Source organism: Lodderomyces beijingensis (genome assembly GCF_963989305.1).
Source record: "Lodderomyces beijingensis strain CBS 14171 genome assembly, chromosome: 5".
Taxonomy (NCBI): domain Eukaryota; kingdom Fungi; phylum Ascomycota; class Pichiomycetes; order Serinales; family Debaryomycetaceae; genus Lodderomyces; species Lodderomyces beijingensis.
In genome coordinates, this window is record NC_089974.1 from 1,547,058 (window position 1) to 1,570,948 (window position 23,891).

General features: G+C 45.8%; 9 protein-coding genes across 9 annotated transcripts; 5 read left to right on the forward strand and 4 right to left on the reverse strand. All coding sequences in view use genetic code 12, as the record gives it.

Moving 5' to 3' along the window:
- Window positions 1-179: 179 nt before the first annotated feature.
- LODBEIA_P45490 (uncharacterized protein) lies at window positions 180-1,159 on the forward strand (the record flags this gene model as incomplete). The annotated part of the gene is made up of 2 exons (XM_066974782.1): window positions 180-951; window positions 1,095-1,159. 2 exons carry the CDS (start codon window positions 180-182, stop codon window positions 1,157-1,159), a joined length of 837 nt encoding a protein of 278 aa, XP_066831487.1.
- Window positions 1,160-1,251: 92 nt separating this feature from the next.
- LODBEIA_P45500 (uncharacterized protein) lies at window positions 1,252-2,268 on the reverse strand (the record flags this gene model as incomplete). Its single annotated transcript, XM_066974784.1, has 1 exon — window positions 1,252-2,268. One exon carries the CDS (start codon window positions 2,266-2,268, stop codon window positions 1,252-1,254), a length of 1,017 nt encoding a protein of 338 aa, XP_066831488.1.
- Window positions 2,269-3,030: 762 nt separating this feature from the next.
- Window positions 3,031-6,441, forward strand: LODBEIA_P45510 (uncharacterized protein; the record flags this gene model as incomplete). The annotated part of the gene is made up of 1 exon (XM_066974785.1): window positions 3,031-6,441. The coding sequence occupies one exon, from the start codon at window positions 3,031-3,033 to the stop codon at window positions 6,439-6,441; it is 3,411 nt and encodes a 1,136-aa protein (XP_066831489.1).
- A 1,384-nt stretch (window positions 6,442-7,825) lies between these two features.
- LODBEIA_P45520 (uncharacterized protein) lies at window positions 7,826-8,764 on the forward strand (the record flags this gene model as incomplete). The annotated part of the gene is made up of 1 exon (XM_066974786.1): window positions 7,826-8,764. The coding sequence occupies one exon, from the start codon at window positions 7,826-7,828 to the stop codon at window positions 8,762-8,764; it is 939 nt and encodes a 312-aa protein (XP_066831490.1).
- Window positions 8,765-9,234: 470 nt separating this feature from the next.
- Window positions 9,235-12,171, forward strand: LODBEIA_P45530 (uncharacterized protein; the record flags this gene model as incomplete). The annotated part of the gene is made up of 1 exon (XM_066974787.1): window positions 9,235-12,171. The coding sequence occupies one exon, from the start codon at window positions 9,235-9,237 to the stop codon at window positions 12,169-12,171; it is 2,937 nt and encodes a 978-aa protein (XP_066831491.1).
- A 250-nt stretch (window positions 12,172-12,421) lies between these two features.
- On the forward strand, window positions 12,422-13,861 carry LODBEIA_P45540 (uncharacterized protein; the record flags this gene model as incomplete). The annotated part of the gene is made up of 1 exon (XM_066974788.1): window positions 12,422-13,861. One exon carries the CDS (start codon window positions 12,422-12,424, stop codon window positions 13,859-13,861), a length of 1,440 nt encoding a protein of 479 aa, XP_066831492.1.
- A 146-nt stretch (window positions 13,862-14,007) lies between these two features.
- On the reverse strand, window positions 14,008-15,831 carry LODBEIA_P45550 (uncharacterized protein; the record flags this gene model as incomplete). Its single annotated transcript, XM_066974789.1, has 1 exon — window positions 14,008-15,831. One exon carries the CDS (start codon window positions 15,829-15,831, stop codon window positions 14,008-14,010), a length of 1,824 nt encoding a protein of 607 aa, XP_066831493.1.
- A 1,179-nt stretch (window positions 15,832-17,010) lies between these two features.
- LODBEIA_P45560 (uncharacterized protein) lies at window positions 17,011-20,843 on the reverse strand (the record flags this gene model as incomplete). The annotated part of the gene is made up of 2 exons (XM_066974790.1): window positions 17,011-20,540; window positions 20,807-20,843. The coding sequence occupies 2 exons, from the start codon at window positions 20,841-20,843 to the stop codon at window positions 17,011-17,013; spliced, it is 3,567 nt and encodes a 1,188-aa protein (XP_066831494.1).
- Window positions 20,844-21,476: 633 nt separating this feature from the next.
- On the reverse strand, window positions 21,477-23,102 carry LODBEIA_P45570 (uncharacterized protein; the record flags this gene model as incomplete). The annotated part of the gene is made up of 1 exon (XM_066974791.1): window positions 21,477-23,102. One exon carries the CDS (start codon window positions 23,100-23,102, stop codon window positions 21,477-21,479), a length of 1,626 nt encoding a protein of 541 aa, XP_066831495.1.
- Between the last annotated feature and the right edge of the window lie 789 nt (window positions 23,103-23,891).

Sequence of the window (23,891 nt, forward strand, 5' to 3'; positions counted from 1 at the left end):
GAATGGGAATCTAGGAAGGGAAGCCATGGTTTCTGTTGTTTTTTCTCTGCTGATATCACTTCTTCTTCTTCTTCTTCTTCTTCCTTCGTGGATTGCGGGTGTTCCCTCAATTTTTTTTCACCATTCTCTGTTTGTTTGTTCTCGGTGTTGCCGCTGTGAGATATCATTGGATAAGAGCTATGTACAGGAACACACCAACTACACACGTTCTCACAGAGAAGTTGGTTGTCAAAATCTTGCAACCAATATCCAGCTGGAGGATGGAGATGGATAGGTTGAAGGCACATGTTGAGCAGCGAGTGCCACCGAGACTGCTCGATATCAGTGACGCGGTGGTAGGTTATGCGCAACAGTTGGAGTTTGCTAGGTTTGTTGAGCCGCAAATCGGATCGAATCCGCACTATTTCAAAAGCGTGCTAAGTCGGTACATCGAGCAGATTGAATCGTGTAGCGAGGAAACTTCGGATGAGGTGTACGAGTTGCTTGTCGACCCTGTAGTGCTCAACTCGCGCGAGCTCGCGCCTGATGTGGCTGAAGTTGTCAAGTACCACGTCGGAGGCTTCAGCAGGGCCGATGACTGCGTAATGAAGGTCGAGGAGACCCCGCGGTTGATATCGGGTGTCAACACCACGGGCTTGCGTACTTGGGAAGCCGCCTTGTTCTTGGCTAACTTTATAAACAATAGAGATGATGATGGAGAGATGCGGGCGCTATTTAAGGATAAAGTGGTGTTGGAGTTGGGATGCGGGACGGGGTTGCTTGGATTATCGTTGGCTAAATATGGCCTTGTTAGAAGGATGATCATGACCGACGGGTCTACGGCGGTGTTTGAGCACAACCGAAAGTTGGTCGAGTTGAATGGCTTAGACACGTCGGCTGCTGTCAGCTGGCAGCAGTTGGTGTGGGGAGACGACGCCTTTTGCATCAAGGAGAAGGTCGATGTTGTAGTGGGTGCGGATATAACTTACGATTCACGCATACTAGAGCCACTCTGCAAGACTATTGATGGTTTTTTCAAATCCAACGGGTTGGAAATGGCCATCATTGCTGCTACTGTGCGAAACATTGAAACGATAGAGAGATGGGAGCAGGAGTTGCACAAGCATTTCAACGGCATGTGGCAAGTGAGCCACCGGAATCCACTGCCAGGTCTAATTGAATCTATGTGCTATTTTGATAAATGTACTCCCGAGATACGTATATACCGCATAATCCAGTCCCGTTTCCCCCCTGCGAAATTAGTGTCCAAGCTCAAGCCTGAACTCCAAATACACGGAATCTCTTGACACCACCATCGGGGATAATCGTGAGTTTGACGTGGGAGAATGTCGAGTCGTCAATGACTTTGAAAAAATGCTCCTTGTCTGCGGTGGTCTTTGAATCAGGCACGATGGTCTTCCAGCAGTCGGCGTTTTCAATGTCATCTTCGCTTTCGACCAAAGCACCAGCAACATTGATCTTTTGTGGGAAATTGCCCCTAAAATGAGCCGTGTCAACGACGATCTCCTGCAATTTGGCAGGAGCGCCCAACCTCACAATGACCCAGTCGGTGTGGCCTGGTGTTCTGGACCTCTTGGTTTCCCAGCCATCACTCATATCGTGGCCTCGACCAGGAAGCAAGATGTTGTCAGCGGTACCGAAATGTTGGTCGCTGACTCTAATGGCGACACCGCCATTCTTGACCGAGGCATAGTCAACTACGCTTTCATTTGACGACTTCAGAGTCACCGGCACGACACTTCCGTATAATCTAAATCTAGCAATACCTCCATCGGGGTACATTCTCAATCTGGCATGAGTATAGTTCTTTTGCGTTTCTTGATCCCTAGCGAAAAAGTGTTTTTGACTAGGCCCGCACTCCGACTTGGGGATAATGGTTTCCCAATCGGCGTCCTTGACATTCAGCAAATCGCCATCAAAGTTTTGTATGGCCTCAACTGACACGAAGGGGGCATGATTGCCGTTGAAAAACGCAGTATCGACTTCACATGCAATCAATCTAGCTGAACTCACCCCGAATTTGAAAATGACCCAGTCGGCTTCTTCAGTGTTGTGTCTCCTGGTTTCCCATCCGTCATACCAGGCTCCCGCGTAGACGAATCGCGTCGCGTCTCTTATGGGCGCTTTTGGCTTGATCAAGTTTTCAGCCTGGGCAAACCACTCGTCGGAGAACGAGACGATTTCGCCTCCTACTTTCTCACCAATCACGTCGGTGTACTGTGACACAATCTGTTTTTGAAATTGCTCTTGATCGAGGATTTTCGCCATATCCTTTTAACTTATTTACTTTGAGCAGTTGAATGGGCAAGGAAAGTTAGAGTCTAAGTTTGGGGGGGGGATATATTGGACGGTTTATATCAATTGGCCTGCAACTTGGGATATTCGTCATAATTTTTCACTTCGCATTAAGCCGAAGTGACAGACCCACGCCCGCGATAAGCCGTGATAAGCAGCGCCGCCTATACCTTTTTTGGTGGTTTCCCGTTTCGGGCAATGTCAACCGCGCGCCGCACAAACGTGTCCCCATCACGTGACTTTGTAACTGTGTGTGTGTGTGTGGGGACGGCGAGTGATGGGGAAACCTGTCAAGCTGAGCAGGTACCAAACAACAAGAACAACAACGACAACAGCAACAACAGCAACAACAGCAGCAGCAGCTCTATTGCTGCTCGACGTGAAGTCTGTACTGCTTTTAAAAAACCCGTATTCCTTTAATTTCCCCCACATCTCTCTTTTTTTGCAAGTCTGGCTTGACTCGGTAGAACTGTTGCTACAGATTCGATCCGGCTCGGATGTGGTTATTTCCGTTCAAGTCGAAGCCATGATGTAAAATATATTCGGACGGGATGCAGACGGGTCTTGTACTGACCGACTACAAAAACAACAACTGAAACAACAACAACAATAACTACTACGATAATAGAGACCAACTGCTCCTCCCCCCCTCCCCCTTCTACCACTCTTGAAGAATTGACTCGATCAAAGAAAAGACACCCGGAAAATTGCCTTGCTCGCACGAAATAATCGACAATGCCTGATCGTGAAGACCGTGATGCCATCTCGTTGATGTCGTTGTCGTCATCAGTCGTTTCCGAAACATCGCTCGATCCCCATGCTCCTGCGCCAGCACCGTTTAGTTCCACCGCTGACTTTGCGGCGAAAAACTCCTTTCCCGCGGTTGATGACACCGTTACTGCCAACGAGTACTTCCCCAAAGGGGACGAGCGCAATATAGCAGCCACCGTGATCAACGAGGAACCAGCTAGTAAAATCCCACTTTGGCGGAAAGCTTACGACGTGATATACCCCAACTATGTTCTACAGCACTTGGACTATCCTTCTTTCAAGATTGTATTTCGAAGTTGGTGTTATGTTTGGTCATGTACCATTTTGACAATCGTCCCCATGACCAGTCGCTGGTTCGGGACTGCTTCGTATTTGCTCTTGATTGTCAGTTTCATTAGCATTTCCGGTGGCACTTCCATCGTGATGAACTTGATTACTGCTTGCACTTTCATGACTGGGTTCATTATTGCATTTGTTCATCATGTGATTCGGTCAAAGATCATTAACGATTTGCACGGCGGAATAACAGAGCAAGAACTAATCCGGCAATTGGTGCAAGAAGGCTCGTGCCAAATGAATGACATGTTGCAGCAGTGTGTACAGGACCAGATCTTTTCCGGAAGATACATCAATACAAAGGGTGTTGCGATAACTATACTCTCCATAATATCGTGTACTTTCATTGTGGGCAACATGAGAGACAATTTACACCCTTTGTGGAAGGTAGTTTATATTGGAGGGCAGATTGGCAATGTTATATTTTCGTGCTATGGCCATTTTTCGCCGTTATACCAGCCTTTGGCTGTTGGATATCAAGTGTTGAGGCCCGCGGGGATCTCGCTCGTTCTCAAGGTGTTGTCTAGTTTTATCATTTACCCAACAACTTCAAATTTCAACTTTGTCACTGGCTGCAAGGGCTTGTTGACGCAATTGAAAAGCACCTGCGGAAAGAATTCCAATTTATTCAACACCATGAGACCTTCGGCGCCCAATTTCGCAAACTACAAGGGCTTGAAAAAGGATATTAGCGGCATTCGCGCCAAGATGGCTCCCTTGGAGATTGTAGCGTCAACCATTTGGCTCGAGTATTCCTACGGACGGTTCGATGTCGGAGATATTGGCCAACTTCGGTCTTTGATCAAAAATGTCATTAGCGCGTCTGCGAGTTATGCCTATTTTTACCAATTATTGCAAGAGAGGACCCACTTTGCCAAGGATGATTTCGGCATAACCAGGAAAAAATCAACCGCGTCGTCCCTTGGACACGGTCACGCGAAGCTATTCAGCGCGTTCCATGATTCCTATCGCAAAGTCGGGGAATACGAGAGCCGCAAGAGGATTAAAGTGTTGAGAAACAGAATCATGCACCATGGCAAGGGGCATAGGCTAACGACGCGCGATATCGATCGTATTGCCAAATTCCTCACTGAGAATTTCAAGATCTTGCTAGATGTGGCCAACTCGGGTCTCCAAGAGGTCATTGAGTGGGTGGATACCGCCAACAATTTTCGAGTATATGCTTGGCTACCTGGACAGTGGGAGGGCTACTGCCAAAAGCAGCAAGAAATGGCACAACGGGTCAAAAAGGCCAAAAAGGAGGTCCAGGTGGCCTTGGAAAAATTTGATGACGTTGATGCGTTGAAAAAGATGATGCTTGATACTGCTAGAACTGAAGAAGTATTGTTGTTCTTGATCAGTCAGGGTATCTTGTTTTTGCAAATTGCCAAATACCAATTGGAAAAGATTACGGCCTTGTTGGATTTTGCCATTGAGCTCGACGAGAGACGACCCACACCTAAATTCATCACCTACTTTACCGCGTGCAAGTACTCCAAACCGAGGCACTTGTCGAGCGACTTGGACGAAGAAATGCCCGATTTTTTGAAAAGCAACATTCGAGTCAGAAACGCCGATAGTCTACCTCCGGCCAATCTTATGCAGTTAGCAGGCTTCTACGTGGTCAAGGTCTTTAAGTTTTTCTTGTCTGATAATTTTTGGTTTTGGATCCGTGCCGGTGGCTTGGTCTGCATTGGAGCCATCCCTTATTTCGTGCGCACGACTGCGTCGTGGTACTACAACGAGAGATTGGTGTGGTTGGTGATTATGATTTCGCTTAGCATTAGCGATAGCACGGGCCAGACCGTGTATACCTTTGCCGCGAAATTTGTATACACCTTTTGTGGATGCCTCTTGGGGATGGTTGGTTGGTACATCTCGTGTGGCAATGGTAAAGGCAATTACTATGGCTTTGGCGCGGTGACCGCGGTCATTTACTTGTACTTGGTGTTTTTCCGCCACTTTTCTGTGCACCAAACGCTCATGCCCCAGATCTTGTTTGGGGTAACCACGGTGTTGGTGTTGGGAACCTCGTGGATCGACACCAAGATTAATCCAGCCGGGGCCAATGTCGGGTACGGGTTCAAGCCTGCTTGGTTGCGATTCGTCAGTGTTGTGATTGGGTTAGCTATCGGGTCGCTAGCAGCAATAATCCCAACTCCTCGTTCCTCAAAGACAATAGTGAGAAAGATTTTGGGCAGTTCCTTGTTCGAAGTCGGTAATGTTCATTGCGACATTACCAAATTCGCACTCAAGAGACTAGAAGACCCTGATTACCACATCCAGGACAGACACGACATCTTACTTGCGCGATTTCGGTATTTGCTAATGAGAATCTCAGGGTTATCGGGCTTGCTCATGCCGTTGAAGTACGAGATCGCCATTGCCGGCTACTACCCGGAAAGCAAATACCTTCGACTTCAGGGGCTTGTATCAGACACGGTTCAATTATACCTTATGCTTTTAATAGCTTTGAACAGCTTGAAAGAGCCCAAAGTGTGGATCCCAATTATAGTGAGACGGGTGGGATTATGTTACTCAGAGTTGGATGCCGAGATTTTCGCCACCATACACATGGCGTCGGACTCTCTCAAATCCAAGGACCCCTTACCAAAGATTACCGAGGCCAATATCTCCATCAAACACATGGAGTTTCTAAGACATCAGTGGGGGCTCAACAAGATTACCCTTAGTGAGCGTTTTTACTCTGACAGGGAAAGAAGGAAAAGCGCAAGGTCCAACAGCGCCAACAGTCACCACGAAATAACTCAGCATTTGGACTATGAAAAGTTTTTTAGTCAAGATGGACAATTGAACATTTTGGCATTATTGGTTGCGCATATGATCTATAATCGACTAGATGAAATTATGATGTTGGTGAAAGGGTTAGTCGGCGAGGTGTTTGATTTGGACGATAATATCTTGCTTGATTCGGATGCGTATTCCGATGACGATCTCGTCAATGACCGTGACGACGGTGATGATGATGATGGAATATTTTCTCCGAAATATAACGAACGATTGATGAAGAATCAGTAAGACAATACTGATAGAAAAATTAAAATTAGACATATAAAACGCTAATATCTTTTTAATTTAGAACCATAAACTAATATTTTTGACAAGATCACCTTCCATGAGCTCAAGAACCATTAATTTCTCTATTTTTTTTTGCAATTAATTAAAAGAGTCAAAGCGTGTGGTTGTGGCTTTGGAAAGAAAGAAAAAAAACGCCCTAGGGCTTTCAACGCCGGTTAAAATTGATTTTGAATCGGGCAACAGTAGGCAAAAAAAAATTAGACTATGTTGCAGATACTTTCACCTGAAGTTATACATCTCGCATGGGGCAAAAAAAAAAAATAGTTTCCGTTTCCGTGACCTCTCCTCGTGCAACCGATTTAAGCCATGGAATCACTAGAAGAAAGATGGCGGTCTTTTGCGTGAAACTGCAGTGGAATGTGTAGTCAATAACGGGTTTGTAAACTTTCAGCTCGGGTTAGGTGGCGGGCGCAAAGAAACGTTGCCAAGAAAAAAAGCAAAATGCAACTGGTCGCATATTTACGAAGATAGGGGGTAGGCGAAACTTAGAGGGACATATCAAAGATGCCACATTTGGTTGATGGAATAGCAGATACCGATATGGAAAAATGCCCAAAAAGGGGAGGGCGCCCTGTTTTAGTCCTAGAGAAGCTCCAATTGAGGAGGAAGCAGTTTCAGTAAGAAGTGAGGGCAGATAGAGATGAGAGATGAGAGAACAATTCCACCTTTACAACGGAGAACAAAGGGGGTAGGCTTTTTTTTTTAGCGCTAGCAATGGTGTCCCATGAGATAGGGGGCTTGATCGGCTTATACAAAAGCTTTAAACCCCCGGGCGTTTTTTCTTTTTTGGAGAGGGGGAGGAGGAGGAGGCTCATGAGGGAATACGGTTACGGTTATGACCGCACCACTATATTGGTTTACACAAGAGTGCGTCGGCACAATATAGAGTTAATTATAGACCAAATATGGTTGAAGCCGCAAAGGGAACAAAGTACCGGTTGTCATGATGTTAGTGGTGACTGGAGATACACTTGAGGAATAGATATGAAGAAGCAAAGGATGCCTCCTCTGAGGCCCTTTGACGCCTAGGTGCTTTTTTTTTGTGGGTGCATTTCGTTACTATACGATCTTGGAAATAACTAAAAAATGGAGCATTGTGAAACACTCTGAACCACACTTTTGGCAATACTTTTGTACGACGCTAGATCAGCCACGAGGCTCCCTCGAGTGGCCCCGAGGCGGATCCATTCCACGAGACCTAGCACCTAGCGCCTATACATATTGATATATATGTATGATTGTATGTGCTATATATATATAGGTTGGAGGTGCTGCTGCTGCTCGACATGACCGTTTTGGTCTCACATCTACATCAGCTTCAACTATGTTGTTAAGTAATTTGGTGCACGTCGGTCTTTTACTCGGCCCAGGCGTGAATGGTGCTCCCGTTCAAGAGAAACAAGAAAAACAAGAAGTGGTAAACTTGGGAAGAAACTTTGACCTCACGATATACACAAACAATGTCAGATACCCAGCACCGTACTTGAAAAGAAAAGAATTCGAGCTTCCATGGGAAGACAGAAAATCGGGTGTGATTCAAACAATCATTTCAAACACCAAAAACGGCCCGCTGTTGGTTGGGTTACAAGAAACCAAGTACCAGCCGTTAAAGGATGTGCTTCGCGGGTTGAATGCAGGCACTACTGGTGACTGGGTTCATTTCGGTGTTGGAAGAGACGACGGTAAAAAGAAGGGAGAATATGCTCCCGTGTTGTACGACTCCAACGAGTGGAAGTTGTTGAATGGTACCACGAGGTGGTTGAGTAAAACTCCCTTGGAGCCATCAAAATACCCAACTGCTGGCTCGATAAGAATCGTGACTTTGACCACCTTGGAGCATAGAAAGACTTCTGAACGCGTCAATTTCATCAATACTCATTTAGATGACCGGTCCGAGGAAGCGCGCGATTATGGAGTCAGATTGATCGACAGCTATATCCAGCAGATTCCAAACTCGTACCCCGTGTTTTTGAGCGGAGATTTCAACAGTGTAGCTACAGACCCCGCGTACAAACTTGCCGCTTCAGCACTCAGCGACTCGTCGTCTGTAGCAAGCAAGGATATCAACGCCAATTTACCTTCATTTTCAGGTTTCGCTAATGCCAGTGGAACCACAATTGACTTCATCTTTAGCAAACCGGGTATCAATTCCACCACGCAAATCGATGTGATTAACCATGAAGTTATCGACAACTTATTTGACTATGGCCATAGATTCAGTGATCACAGACCGGTTCTTGCCAGTTTCTCCTTGATTCATTAAAAAAAGGGGGCCATGGAAAAAAAAAACTCCACCCATTCTTAAAAAAAAAAGTACGTTTTGACTTTTTCGGTTATTGGTTGGTTTAGTTCTTCGTATAGAGAGTTTGTTATTATTAGGTTAACACAGTTGCAAGCTTGAGCTCTGGATTTCGAGATCAAAAATGCTGGTTTCGGGACGCTAGTAGTGTTTGTAGCAATCTTCCGCGCTTACTTCTGTGCCAACCTGAAGACACAGCTTATTCAATTATCTACTGACTTCTTCTATAGCGTGAATAGTAATGCCGAGCCTGTAGTCTGTGGTGGGTTCGTTTTGGCTCTCGGGTTCGGCCGCCGGTGGGTTGTGTGGGTCGGGGTTAAGATCGAGAACTTTTTGGTGGCATCAACGGATATTTTTCGAAAGGCGAAAAATTCACCATCTGTTCACTCCAACAACAGAGATCATTGCAGCATTGAACAACTCTACTCACACACATGTTGAAATCCTCGTTGAGACCCATACTATGGCGAAGTAGAGGTCTTTCACTCCACGCAAGGCTAAGAGTGCCTTTATTCTCATACCCGCAGCTTGCCAAAAGGCAATTTCATGCCGCAACAAGCTTGTTTCAACAGTCCTACGACTCCAAAAAGTATGAGCAGGAGCTCGAGAGACTATTTACAAATTTCGACGCCGATCTACTAAAGAAACCCTCGCTGTACAAGCTCACGATTAGTCTTCCCTCGGACCCTTTAAACGTCAAGTACATTTCCCGGTTACACGCAATGTACCAGATAGTACTCCAGGAGTTTGAAGCGCGATGCGACAAGTACGAAAAACTGAAGGACTACAAGAATGTGTTGGACCCCGATGAATCGATCAAGGAGATTGCACATACGTTTGCGGTGAACTTTTCAGACAAGCTGCCGTTGGAGAAAGATGAGATCATGGAGGCTGTGAAAAATTTTTACCTCCTCTCCAACCAGATTGCATACTTTGATGAGATGAAAGTGCAGGATCCAAAGGTGCAGAACTTGATAAAGATCTTTAATGACAAGCTTGTAGGCAACGAGCGGGTGGATCTCGAAGATGTGGCAAGAGAAACTGAACTCGACGTTGATGTGGCAAAGTTGTGGTTTGACATCTTTTCAATGCTCAACTCGACAAAAATCTCAAGTAAAGGAAGGAGATCTTTTGAATTAACTCCTCCGGACTATGAGTTTTGCAAGAAAATTGCAAAATTGAGCGAGTCTGTATTGAAGGAAACAAAATCTGGACCTGCATCTATCGACAAATCGGACATAGCTGCAAATTTCAATAAATTTTTTTACACAAGGAAAGATGAAGGCAGAGTTCAATCAAAGCAAGAAAGAGATCAATCAGAGCAAGATAAAGGCAAAGACCAACCTGGCGAAGAGAAGGATCAACCAAAGAAGGATTCACCCAAAGGTCGTAAGCCGCGCAAGGAGACTGTGTTTGAGATGCTGATAGATCCAAAGCAGGCTATGCAGATTGCGCTCTTTCTGCTTCTTGCCATAGTTTTACTCACCTACGTCACAAACGACGAGAGCCACGAGATTACGTTTCAATCTTTTGTTGCCGATTATTTGAGCAAGAACATGGTGTCCAAAGTGGTGGTTGTCAATAACAATGTTGCATACGTCGAGCTCAACGACAATGGGATGCGTCAAACCCATGCTAACAAGTTGTACTTCAACATTGGATCAGTAGAGACTTTTGAGCGCAATTTGCGCGAGGCTCAGGACAAGTGCAACATTGCGCCCCAAATGAGAGTACCGGTTGTTTACACAACTCGTGGTAACACAACCAAGTTTTTAATCAATTTCTTGCCAACAATCTTGTTTTTGGGTGCTATTTATTGGATGACCAAAAAGGCCGCGTCGTCAATGGGTGGAATGGGTCCCATGGGCTTTGGAAAATCCACAGCTAAAAAGTTTAATCAAGAAACAGAGGTTAAAACAAAGTTTAAGGATGTGGCTGGAATGGCTGAAGCCAAGCAAGAAGTTACTGAGTTTGTGAGTTTTTTAAAAAACCCTGAGAAATATGAAAAATTGGGTGCCAAGATTCCACGTGGTGCTATTCTTTCTGGACCGCCAGGTACCGGTAAGACTCTTCTCGCCAAGGCAACCGCGGGAGAAGCAGGCGTCCCCTTCTTTTCGGTCTCGGGTTCAGAATTTGTTGAAATGTTTGTCGGTGTGGGTGCGTCTCGTGTGAGAGACTTGTTCAAGACCGCGAGAGAAAATGCTCCTTCCATTGTTTTTGTTGATGAAATTGATGCTATTGGTAAACAAAGAGCCAAGGGAAACGCGTCGAGCTCAAACGATGAACGTGAGACGACTTTGAACCAGCTTTTGGTTGAAATGGATGGGTTTGACACCACCGACCACGTGGTTGTTTTGGCCGGTACCAACAGACCAGATATCCTCGACAAGGCCTTGTTGAGACCGGGTAGATTCGACAGACACGTTCACATTGATAATCCCGAATTGCTAGGCAGAAAAGAGATATTTGATGTTCATTTGAGAAAGATTACTTTGAAGAAGGACATTGACCGCGACTTGTCGGGAAGATTGGCGGCCTTGACCCCCGGATTTTCCGGTGCCGACATTGCCAATGTGTGTAACGAGGCTGCACTCATAGCTGCACGATACAATGCCACTTCAGTAACGTTGAGGCACTTTGAGTTGGCAATTGAAAGAGTAATTGGTGGCGTTGAGAAAAAATCTAAATTGCTCAATCCTGAAGAGCAAAAGATTGTTGCGTTCCACGAGGCAGGCCACGCCATCTGTGGCTGGTTTTTGAGACATGCACATCCATTGTTGAAAGTGTCCATAATTCCACGTGGACAAGGCACCTTGGGGTACGCCCAGTATTTGCCACCTGACCAGTATTTGATGTCGGATGCGCAATTGATTGATAGAATGATTATGACTTTAGGTGGAAGGGTTTCCGAGGAACTAAATTTCGCCTCGGTGACCAGCGGCGCTCATGACGATTTCAAAAAAGTCACTGGAATTGCTCAGTCCATGGTCTTGAGGTTTGGAATGTCGCCCGAGATTGGAATGATGAATTACTTTGACACGAGATCTCAAGATGATTTGACGAAACCATTCAGCGAGGAAACAAGCAGGAAAATTGACGGTGAAGTACAAAGAATCGTGACTGAATGTTACAACAAGTGCAAGCAGTTGTTGACGGAAAAGGCCAAGGAGGTTGATCTTGTTGCACAGGAATTGTTGAAGAAGGAGTTTATCACGAGAGAGGATATGATTAGACTCTTGGGCAAGAGACCTTTCCCCGAGAACAATGACGCGTTTGACAAGTATCTTGACGGCAACGCTGCTTTTAAAGATGAAAAACCTGCAGATGAAAGGAAAGATGGTGAGCAGAAAAACAAGGAAGATGAGAATTGATTGTAATGACTTTTTTGCATAGGCTTGTATATATATAAATCTATAAGTATATGAATCTTGGTAGATGAACATCAAAACTCGAAGGTGATGGGCCTTCGTAGGGTGGTTGGTGATGGCTGATGGCTGACGGGTAGCGCGCACTGTAGGGAATACTGCATGGAACTCTTGCGTGAAATTCTACATCTTCAGTAAACATCACCAGGACATACAGCCGTTGTTGCAACCTAAAAGCTTGAAGAAGAGAAAGGCCATGGCTAGAGGCAGGAAATCATTGCGTTCATCCGGACCCAAACCGGTTCAGGAGGCGTCCCAGATTGTTAAAGAAGAATCCAAAAACAAAGAGGCCAACACCACAGAGGCGGAAAAAAATCAGGATGCCGACGCCGAGGATGAAAATCAAGAACTGAAACCAGAAGCGGAAGAAGAGGAAGAACAACTTGGTCCTACGCCCAAGAAAAGGAAAGTGGCACAGGTAGACGACGATGAGGAGGAAGGCGAAGCGGGCGAAACCAAAGACAGCTTAGCCGATGACGATGATGAGGCCGATGCTGACAACAACAACAACAATAACAATGGAGACGGAGAAGAAGAAGATGGAGAAGAAGAAGATGGAGAAGAAGAAGAAAATAATAATGAAAATGACAATGAAGACGACGACGATGACGACGACGACGACGAGGAAAATCTTAAAAAACGCGGGCGCAAGAAGAAAAAGAAATCAACCCTCTTCAAAGAAAGCGACGTATTCGACTCGGACGGCAACCCCATCGACACCTCGAACGACGAAGTGCGCATCCCCAACGAAGACCCCTTGGGCTGCGCCAAGATCGACTCCTTGGGCAACTTGACCGGCAACCGCGAGTTCCGCATGCGCACATTCAAGATCTTAGGCGAAGGGGACCGTCTCTACATGATCTCAACGGGGCCAGCGCGCCTAGTCGGGTTCCGCGACTCCTATTTGTTATTCAAGACCCACAAGACCTTGTTCAAGCGGGTATGCGACTACGATCAGAAGATGGACTTGATCCAGCGGGGGATCATCCCTAACTCGTACAAGGGTCGCGCTGTCAATTTAGTTAGCGCCCGGCTGATTTTCCGCGAGTTTGGCGCGCGCATGATCAAGGAAGGTAAGAAGGTGATTGATGATTTCTGGGAAGCGCGCGCCGTGGCGAATGGCGACGTTGCGGGCGAATACGCTGACCCGGACGAGTTCTACAAGAGCAAATTGTCGAGTTTGTTGGGCGATGGCTCGAGTGGTGGCGCTGGGGGTGGGTTGGGTGTTGGTGGGATGGGCATTGGCAGCTCGTCGACTCCGTTGGCGCCCGTTCCTATTGTCAATTATCAAACTGATGAAACTTGGCTCTATCAAATCGCCAAGCAGTCGCTGGAGTATAATTCTAAGCTAGCGGAGTTGAGATTGGGCGTGGCGGCTTCAGGGGTAAGGGATGTGTTTACGAACACTATCCACTTTCCCGTGCTGTTGACCCAGGCTCGTACGTGTACGGTTTCCAAGTTGGGCCAAGGCAAGGAGTTGGTTCGCGATGTTGTTTTCAAGACGCATGATTTGAGGCGGCCCATTGTCGGGTTGGCTGATGTACCGCGGGAGATAATCGACGAGATTGAAGATGAAGAGATTAGACACGCGGCGTTAGAACAACAGGAGTATGAGAGGAGCTCTGTAGTATTATAAAAGGTTAGCAAGATTATGATTGATTTTTTTTTTTTTTTTTTTTTTTTGAAAATTAGTAAAGAAATTAAGTGGCGTAAAAATGTTCGTCTTTTTTTTTTTTGTTTTTGCAGGAAAGGGTGAGGGAGGAAAAGATGGAGGGGAAAGCATTATCTGTTGTTGAAAACCACCTCTTCATCTCCGGAATCCAAATCGCTCGTTTCAAGATACGACATTCCCTCACCATCTTCGCCATTCTTGTCCATGTGAGCCCTCAATTCAAAGTCAACCTTGGTTTTTCTTCTTCCGACATGAACGGTGATGTCACCTTCTTCGACAACTTCAGCGTGCTTTTTGGAGTAAGCCACCTCGGCCTTGGCTTCCTTTCCGAAAATCTCATGGTTGACTCGTATATGTTTGGCTAGTGTGTCATGTCTCGTAAATATACGTGGACCAACCCCAGGGTTCTGCTTAACACACACATAACATTTAAATAACTTCTTCTTCTTTGAATGCACGGTTTCTTGGTGTCTGATCAACTCGTATTTCCTCAGGAATCTGCGCAAGCACAATTTGTGGGGAACTTCAGCCGAGGGGAGTTGACATTCATGCACGACGTCGGGGTCATAATTGCTCGATTTGTTCAGCTGTTTATCCGTTGGTGGTTGCGGCTTTTTGATGATTTTGTGGTGCTCGAGTTTGACATCGGGTCTGAATTTCCGTTTCTGCTTATTGACTCCCGAGAGAATATCAGCTACGTATTTGTCGTGGTCTGCTGTGTCAGGGTTCAAGGAGAAAAACCGTTCAGTGCGTTCTCTCTCTTCTGGTGTCATATCTTCTTCATCGAGTAGGCGTCTGCGTTTTCTGCTTCTTAACCTTGTACGAGTTCTTGGTGCTGCAATCGGCTGCTGGACTTGGTCATATGAATAATTTTGATAGTCGCTAATGAACTTGCGATAAGATTCATTCAAGTCAAAGTTGATCAAGTTGAGAAAATGGTACAACACGGGTTTCCAGTTTAGAAGGTTATAGATTTCCCAGTAGTTCAAGTTCATCACCACCGTTGTGAGAAATCGAATTGCGGCCGTCAGAATCGCCATTACCTTGTAGTTTGTCGCAAGTTTGATGAAAAGGTCAAAATTCTGTTCCACAAGGAGGTAAAGCTGCGACGTGAGCGGGTTCGACGTGTCCACGTACTCTTCCAAACTATCCATGAGCAAGTATAGTTTATTGAATAATCGCTGCTGGTGCTTTTGGTCGAACTTGTTTTCGTAGATGATTGTGCCTAGCTTGTTCAAGTGTGTGATGTATTCTTCGATATCTAGCGGCTGGGCACTGGTCAAGACTTCGATTTGGTGGTCGAGCAATAAATTTTCGGTGTTGAACAGCTCGAGGAGGTTGGAATTGTTGGGCAGCTGAGGTCGCGATCCGCTGATGGTTGGGAACAGAATCGAGTCCCTTGAAAATGGTTGCTCCGTTTCTTCAAACGCCGATGGCGCCGGCATCAGAGCATCTTTGACGGAGGAAATGGTGGTGGTGGTTGTGGCTGCTGTTGTTGTTGCAGTTGTTGTTGCCGAGTTTTTTTTCCCTTCGTCGACTTCTTTTGATGGTGGCTGGGGACTATACTGAGTTGGTCGCCGAAAGTTGGCCGTGGGGTAGGTGCTGTTTTCCAAGGCAGCAGCCGCAGGGTAGCTGCGCTGCTGACGCTGCGGCGGCCTTAGAATCGCCTCGGCGCTATCGTCGGAGCTCAAGGATTCCATCGACGTCACCGACGCTGTCCGCTTATGCGGAGATGGCGAGTTTGCACCTGTCACCAAGCTCATATTGGAGTTGGGGAGCGATGCGCGCTCCCCTGTCGACGACCCTAGTGTTGTTGGTGTTGCACTGCCCTCGTTATGCTCGCAATTCCTTCTCCCACGGCCGCCCTGGTTCAAGTCTGTTGGGGCCTGATACACTGGCGGAGGTGAAGCATGCTGGCTGGGAAAGTTTTCCATTTCCGCCAGTTTTGATCAACAGACAAATCTCTCACGCCGTTTCCTTTTCCCTCCAACTTGGTAATGACGGTTGACCTAACTGGAGCTAACACAACCCGCGGCGTTGGTATAAGAAAGCTTATTCTGTTATGATCTGCCTGGTTTGAAATGTGGTGTAAAATACTTACAAATTTTTGATATTTTGCACCTATTTTTTGTGTGGGCCGCTTCTTCCTCGCAAAAGTGTGCAACAAGCTTGTCAAATTTTCTGCCTGACGGTGGTTCAGCAAGCAAGCCGAGTACTGCAGAATCCGACAGTTGAGATGCAGCGGCTGTAGCAGAAGAGTGAACGGAGCTTACACGGGCACGTGTGGCTTTATCAATGGTGTGGGTGGTTGGTGGTTGTAAAAAAAGTGGTAATCTCTCCCACTGTTACTTTTGAGGATTATATTTTGGTTGTAAAATATAAATTTGACTGTCCTTTTCTCCTTCCCGTACTCGCTTTGTTTGGTATATACATGCAGAAGTCGGTACTGTGACATATGAAACCCCGTCTGGAGATCGTGGCCGGTACTTGCTAGATCAAGCACTTGAGCTCCATCTAGCCAACTCCATAAAATATGGCCCCTTGAAGAGCTGTTCTTGGTCTGTCCTTTTCCATCAAGCTATGGTGGTATCTACATATGGAAAAAAGTCCGGTAGTGCACTGTGGACCAAAAGTACTGCTGTTGATTATGGCTGCGAATTCCACGATTCTTTTTGCAGTCACGGGATAAATATAGCGGGAGCTATAACGAGCTACATGGATTGGCCCCTACAAATATGAATATATATGTGTGTGTATGTGTACGCCACCAATCAAGTAAGCAAGTAGAGTAGGCACAATTTACGTGCAAGTTGGTTGATTAGAGCTAATAACAGATTTTTCTTTTATGCTTGTGTGTTTCCCTTATGAATATATATATGTGTGTGTGTATGTATACGCCACCAATCAACTAAGCAGGTAGAGTAGGCAAAATTACATGCAAATTAGTTGATTAGAGCTAAGAACAAATTTTTCTTTTATGCTTATGTGTTTCCCTTTTTTGTTTTTTGTATATGATAGCTACGTTCCTAACTTTCTCTTCTCCTCTCTATTCAACGGGATGTTGCGGAATTGTTGTAAGAATGGGATCCGGAGTTACGAATCGGAGGTGTTTGCTACTGGTTTTGGTTTTCGTTCTGATTTTGGCTTTGATTCTGGCTCTGGCGCTGGCTCTGGTTCTGGTATTGACTCTGTATGGGCTCGAATTGGTGTATATTCAACTGAACTTGCCGGCTCCTCTCTTGCAATTCCAACGGAGCAGGCACAAAAGCTTCATCATGGTCCATCTTGTCGTCATGTTTGCCCGTATTGCCCATCACTGGACCCATGAAAATATTCAACTGGCTCTTGGGATCAGCAGATCTGAATTTCTGGACCCGCGGTAAGTCGGGGAACTTTTCATGTAAATCAGTCGGCACTTTGCCTTCTAGGAACATGGTCCGGTACGAAGGTGGTGCCTCCGGGACCTTGTATCTTGGATCCAGTTGGAATTTTTCAAACGCATTGAGCTGTGCTTGGGTGCCAGGTTGCTTACCAACAGTGTCATCGAACCGCATGGGAGCCGAGACGGCTTTGCTCACTTTTGGCTCCTTGGTTTTCGGAATTGGTGGTTGCAAAAATGCACGATCCGTTGTGTTGTGAAATTTTCGTGGTGGGTATTGAATATGAGATTGCGCTTGACTCTGACCTAGACTTTGATTTTGGTTTTGACTTTGAGCTTGACCTTGGCCTTGGTCTCGACCTAGACTTTGATTTTGAGCTGGAACTTGGTGTTGGCTTTGAGCTTGAGGCTGAGCTTGACTTTGAGCTGGAGGTTGACTTTGAGCTGGAGGTTGACTTTGAGCTTGGGGTTGACTTTGAGTTTGGGTTTGGGTTTGTGGTTGGGATTGAGCTAGAGGTTGAGTTGGAGGTTGAGCTGGAGGTTGAGCTGGAAGTTGAGCTGGAGGTTGAGCTAAAGGTTGAGCTGGAGGTAGAGCTGGAGGTTGAGCTGGAGGTTGAGCTGGAGGTTGAGCTGGAAGTTGAGCTGGAGGTTTAGGTTTGGGGCTGGCTTGAGCTTGAGCTGGTGGCTTAAGCTTGGGTTTAGGACTTTTCTTAGCATTGGACAACAATTTGCGTACTTCTGAAGCTGGGACTTCACCTGGCTGAAGCACTGAATCATCGGTTGCTTCCAACTCCTTGCTATTGCTAGGACCAGCAAAATCCGCACCAAAACTTTCTTCGTCAAGAATCTCAACGTTATCCTTTGCATAATTGACAGCCATTTTGTTTTCTCTACCGGTTATATTATGTTTTCTTCTAATATGTCTTGCCAATGAATCATGTCTTGGATAGCTTTGAATTCTTGATCCATTCTTTGCACAATATATGCATTTATATATCTTCTTCTTGGTGGCATGGACAAATTCTTGATGGCGTAAAAGCTCATTCTTGCCGTAGAAAATCTTGAGACACTTTTCATGAGTTATGGGGTCGGTCAAATGGCATTGATGAATAGTGCCTGTTCTAGCTAATCTTTTCACTTCCTCTTCAGGGTTGCCGAAAAATGCCGAGTTTTTCACTTGGTTCCTGTCCTTTGCAGAATCAGCCAAATGTGGAGAGTCCATCACGACTTGAGCTTTCGGTGGGCTCTGCGAAGGTGGAAACCTGGCTTCATACTGAACTGGCAGAAATACTTTTTGTGTTGGTGCTGCTGCTGGTGTTGCTCCTGGTGTTGCTCCTGGTGCTGGTGCCGGTGCTGGCGCTGGTGCCGGTGGACGCTGTGTAGGAGCAGGAGTGAATTGCATCGCATGCTCAATTGAAGGCGAATGGTGGTAAACAGCTGGCAAAGCCGGCGGTGCTTGAGGCGACATATTACTAGATTGCTCTCCAAAGGAACCGCTTGAGTCACGAGGATTCAGTCTCGTGGTCAAGCTCACGATGGATGGCAAAATGCTGTTTGGATCGGGCTCAAAGTTTTTAATCGGTGTAATGCTAGGAAAGTTGTGCATTGATTGAGGCGGAGACTGGCTCGACGGTGGTGGGACAAATTGTGATTTATTTGCATCACCTGAAATACGCGGAAACGAAGAAGGAAAAGTTGGAGATTGGTATAACGATTGCCGAGGTGGCGCCTGTGCCGGTACCTGTGTCGGGACCAGGGTCTGTGTGGGAGGCGGCTGATAAGAATAAGTTCCAAATTGAGGAGCAGCTTGCTGCAGAATCGATTTTTGACTAGGTTGTGGTAACGGTTGTGGTCTAGTGACAAGTGGGGTACCTGTCTGAGATTTTTGTTGCTGTGGCTGTGGTTGTTCTGGTTGTAGTTGTAGTTGTAGTTGTTGTGATGGTGGTGGTGGTGGTGGTGGTTGCGGTTGTGAAATCAGAGGTTTGGTTGTTGGCTCCGCAGGGACGGAGAAATTTAACGCGACATTCTCGGCAAGGACGCGACTAAACACTGGCTTTGGTTCAACACTGCGCTTACGATCATCCAGTGCTTCAGCAATTGCCAAAGAAGCTCGTTTGACCTTGGTTCGCGGTGCAGCACTAGGCTTGGACTTGGATTTGACTTTCAGTTGAGGTTTGAGTTGTGGCTTGAGTTGGGATTTGAGTTTGGCTTTCGGCTGGGCTTGCGCTTGGGCTTGAGCTCGGGGTGCTTGTTCGCTTTCCTCGTCTGACTTGTCGCTTACTGTGACAGCATAGTTGTACATTCTTGCCTCGTCATTCAGCGGTACATCGACATTTCCACGAGTGCTCGAGCCAGACGATTGCTCTCGAGTCTCTTCAAACTCATTTTGAAGAAGTTCCCTCAACGCTTTTTCTCTCGCCTCTTGCTCCAATGCCTTTTTCGATTTCCTGCCCCTCTTCTTCCGTGGTGGCGTCCCTACCGCATTCTTTAAAGTGATATCCATATAAGGAGTGATTTTCACCATCTTGAGTTTGTCGCGTTCGGCTTTAGGATCAAATGAGTGGTAGCTGTAGTTGTAGAATGGGTATGGGAATGAGTATTGCAAGCCCTGTAGCATTCGATCTTCGAGATAGTTTTCTGGAGGCCTCACCAAAAGCCCCAACGAAGTGTCGATGACGCCGAATCCAATTAGCTCCAAAAAGCTATGCATGCTGGGTATCATATGGGCTAAATGGACAACTTCCCAGTAGTTGAGCTGGTATATTAGCTCCACGGTATACTTGGTCACTGCCGAGCTCAATGATATATTAAAGTAGGACGACGAAAGTGCCATTAATGCTTCATAGTTGTCAATGATAATTTTCGATAGAAAGCTGTTGGGGTAAGTTTGATCGGAATGGGTCGGTTTGGGTATACTTTGTCTGTTTCTGTAGCTGAGCCGGTACTCGATCTCCAAATCCTCTTGAACGTCATCTTCAACTTTAGGGATATAGCTCATCAAGTCACTCAACGAATTTTCGATCCTGATCCGGTTATCGTCGTCCAATTGGTTTTCCTCTAGTAAAAGGTACAACAATTCCTGCATCCGCGAGGAATAGGAGACAATCTGCTCCTCGTGCACGTCACTGATCTTGAGTTGCGGTTCATGAGGTTTGAGTTTCAGCAATTCTTCCACTATGGGGTCCTGCTTTTCTGGATCGACATGGGCGTTGTCATAATACGGTAGCGAGCGCGGTATTCGCTTGGTCACGTTTTTGATTAATGCTGAAGAAACATGAGTTAGTATCGGGTCCGGCGGGGGAGCATCTCAATATGTGTCAACACGTACCTGCTGGTTGTAAATCATGTCGAATCTTTGGTTTCTAAACATAATGTGTTAGTAGTCAGTTTCTAGAATTCCACCTGTTGTTGGTGTTTTTCCCCTTCTTTGCCATAGAGAAAGGAAAATAAAGAGGGGCAAAAAGGCGACGGTGGTGGTGGTAATGATGCAAATGACCACTTTCATTAGGGCTAGCTTGAAAGTGCAAGACATACCGGCTGTGGCGTTAGTGATTCGATATAATCCATCTCGCTCAAATGTTCTGGAAAACTCCTTTGAGTGCAAGCGGTTTTTTTTTTTCAAAATTGCAACTGGTGCCACTCGAGTGGTTTAAGATGTTGCCGTCTCCCCTGCTTTCTTTCTAGTTTTCTTTTTTTTTTCTTCTTCTTCTCTATCCACAGATATACCCACTTTTTGCAAAAGAAACAACACAAACAACACTGGTTAATAAGGTGATTTGATTCCAGCTGGCTCCCTTGAAGGGTGAGGCGTGTGTGTATGTGTGTTTGGTGGTTGAACTGGCTTGGTTGAGATCGATCGAGTTAGGTAAAGTCAGTCAGTTGAATTTCGTTTGATATTTTCAAATTGCATAAAATCTGCAACAGTGCACACTTGCACGACCCCCCTGCTAATGTGGCTTTGTGTTACATGGCCCTTTTTATTCCGCTCGCTTGCCTCCTCGAGAAATTTTGCAGCAACTTTAGCATCCGGTGGACCCCCCCAAAAACAACGCCAGCCACGGCGGTTGAGACTTATCAAACAACAAAGGAGTATGAAGAAAGAGAAGGGAAGGGGTGTGGAGCTTCACTTGTGGGCTCAGTGTTGGAGTTTGCCAGAAATTTTTTTAAAAAACTGGGGTTGCTTTTACTGTAATATAACTTCTATACAAATATGCTACCACCTACTGATGATACTGATGGTCTTTGGTAACCTGTGAATGAGCTTGTTGTTGTTTGTTTCTCACTCGAACCAAAGCCGTTTACCAACTTCAAGTATGACTGCGAGGGCTCGATCAGGCTGGCGGAAGCACTGAGATCAGCAACTCCAATGGTTGAATCTCTATCAACATCGTCTCTAATTATATCTTCTATTAGTTTCGTGTCTTGATTCTGTCGAAACAATTTGGACTCGACCTCGTCTAAATCTTGCTGGAGATACGTCAAGACTTGCTTAAAAACAGAGTCGTACACTTCAGTGCTCCATAAGTTATCCAAGTGCTCGTGGTTTTCCACTGGGAACGTGGTTGTGTGTGCGGGTAGTTGTCTCTTCATCACATTGATATCAACCAAGGAATCGGTTGTTCCGTAGATTAAGTGTATTGGAATCTGGATGTTTTTCAACGGGTAGCTAATGGGGTTCAACCCGGAGAGTGCGGGCGATACGTCGTGGTACATTTGGAAATTCTTGGAACTCATCACTTGAAACCAATGAACAACACACTTGACACTCGTGGTCGAGTACAAGTGGGCATAACTGGACAATTTTTGCATTTTGGAAATATTGAGTGCTTTCCAGTTGAATAGCATGTAGTTTGCTGCATCGATGACTGTGTCAAACAAGGGCGGATACATGATTTTTTGCCAGAAAATGCATGATGGCATCAACACTTTGCGTGAAAACAACAAGTAGGTGACATTGGGTGAAGACTTGAGAAGCATATCCAAGAACTTTGAGTTTAAGCCGTGAGGCGTAGTCGCCGGCGAAATGGCAATCAATTGGTCAACTTTCTCGTTCAAGTCGGAATTGACCGAAACGCTGGCAAACGCCTGGGCACTGCCCTGGCTGAATCCGATATAGGTCAATTTTTTCTTCTTGGTAGCATTCAAGATGTAGTCGATTGTGTTGGGGATGTCGAAGATTGCAAATTCATCAAGTGAAAAATTCCAGTACTCGGTGGAGTCAAGGTCGTAAAACAAATGCTTTTGACTATACTTGTTGCCTCTATTGTTGCCCATCCACACGTCGTATCCCAAGTCATACAATATGAATGGCAAATTCTGATATTTCTCGAGCATAGTCACCCAGATTTCGCTGCACATGAGCAATCCATGGTGGAGATAAATCACCTTGCCATTTGGTTCCCGCGGTTTCCTGCCCTTGATTCGGTGAACCGAGAGAAGGTACTTGTCCTTGGTGGTAACGATTCGAGTCTCAATGTCGTACCCAAACAAGCTCACCATTTCTTGCACGTTGTTGGCGTTCAACAACTCAACCATCAAGTTGTAGTTTTTCTTGTTGTACAGCGTCTTATCCTCGGTCTTGAGGTACTGATAGGTGGCGACTTCGTTGTCAACGGGCTTCTCCTTTTTTTCCGACTTGATCAAGTTTATCGGATTCGAAGACAACCGATAAAGCTGCTTGGTGATGAATGTGAAGAATGAAATCAACGAATTGGGTAATGCGTATGTGATTATGGAAACTAGGAACTCAAACCATGCTAGTGTCAACGAAACTAGAATAATTGGCCAGTCTAGAAGATCAAGTCTGCCTAGTAACGGAATTGCCATGGTTGAGGTTTTAAGATCTTGTTCTTCTTTGTCTCGAACACGGTGAGCAAACGTTGACTAGAGAGTAATAAATATGTGTAAGGTTCTGTGTTTGAACAACAAAGTCAAAGAGCCAGAGCTTTTCTTCGTCCTCCTTTTCTTTTTCTTTTCTTCTTGAAGTATATTGCTAGTGGAAATGACTGTATAAAGATGATTCAATTGGACCCCATTGCCAGATGATGTATTTTTTTTATATATTTAGAAGGAGGTGGAATTGTTGTAGTTGTTGTTGCTAGCAAAGTTGTATTGCCGCGTATGATGCGATGGCTGGGAGCATGTGTGACCCTCTTTCGTGTCGAGGAAAATTATCAAATGACCCGCTTACCAGAAAAACATAAAAACAACCAACCACCAGGAAGACACTGGCAATTGGTTAGACGTGTAGGGAGAGAGGAGGGCAATCGATGCACGTGATGGTCAAGTTGACCAAGTGTGCTCCTCCTGCCTTCCTGGTGGTGGTGTGTGTGATCATGGTGTTATCAAGTGATACCTCTTCAAGGGTCATGGCGGCACGTGCTGAGCCTAAATAGGTGGGGGCAAGTCTGAATAAAACTCAAGAACACCAGCACATCTGCACGGGAAAAGCAGCTGTTGCTTGAACTATATAATTCCAGACGGGATGGGCAACAGTTGTGTTGTGAGGTCTACTGCTCAACTGCCATGAACTGCCCCTTCTACAACGCTAGAGAATTGTTTTCGGTCCGGTGATGATTGGTTGCCGGCACAGTTTCCAACTGAGAGACAAAGGTT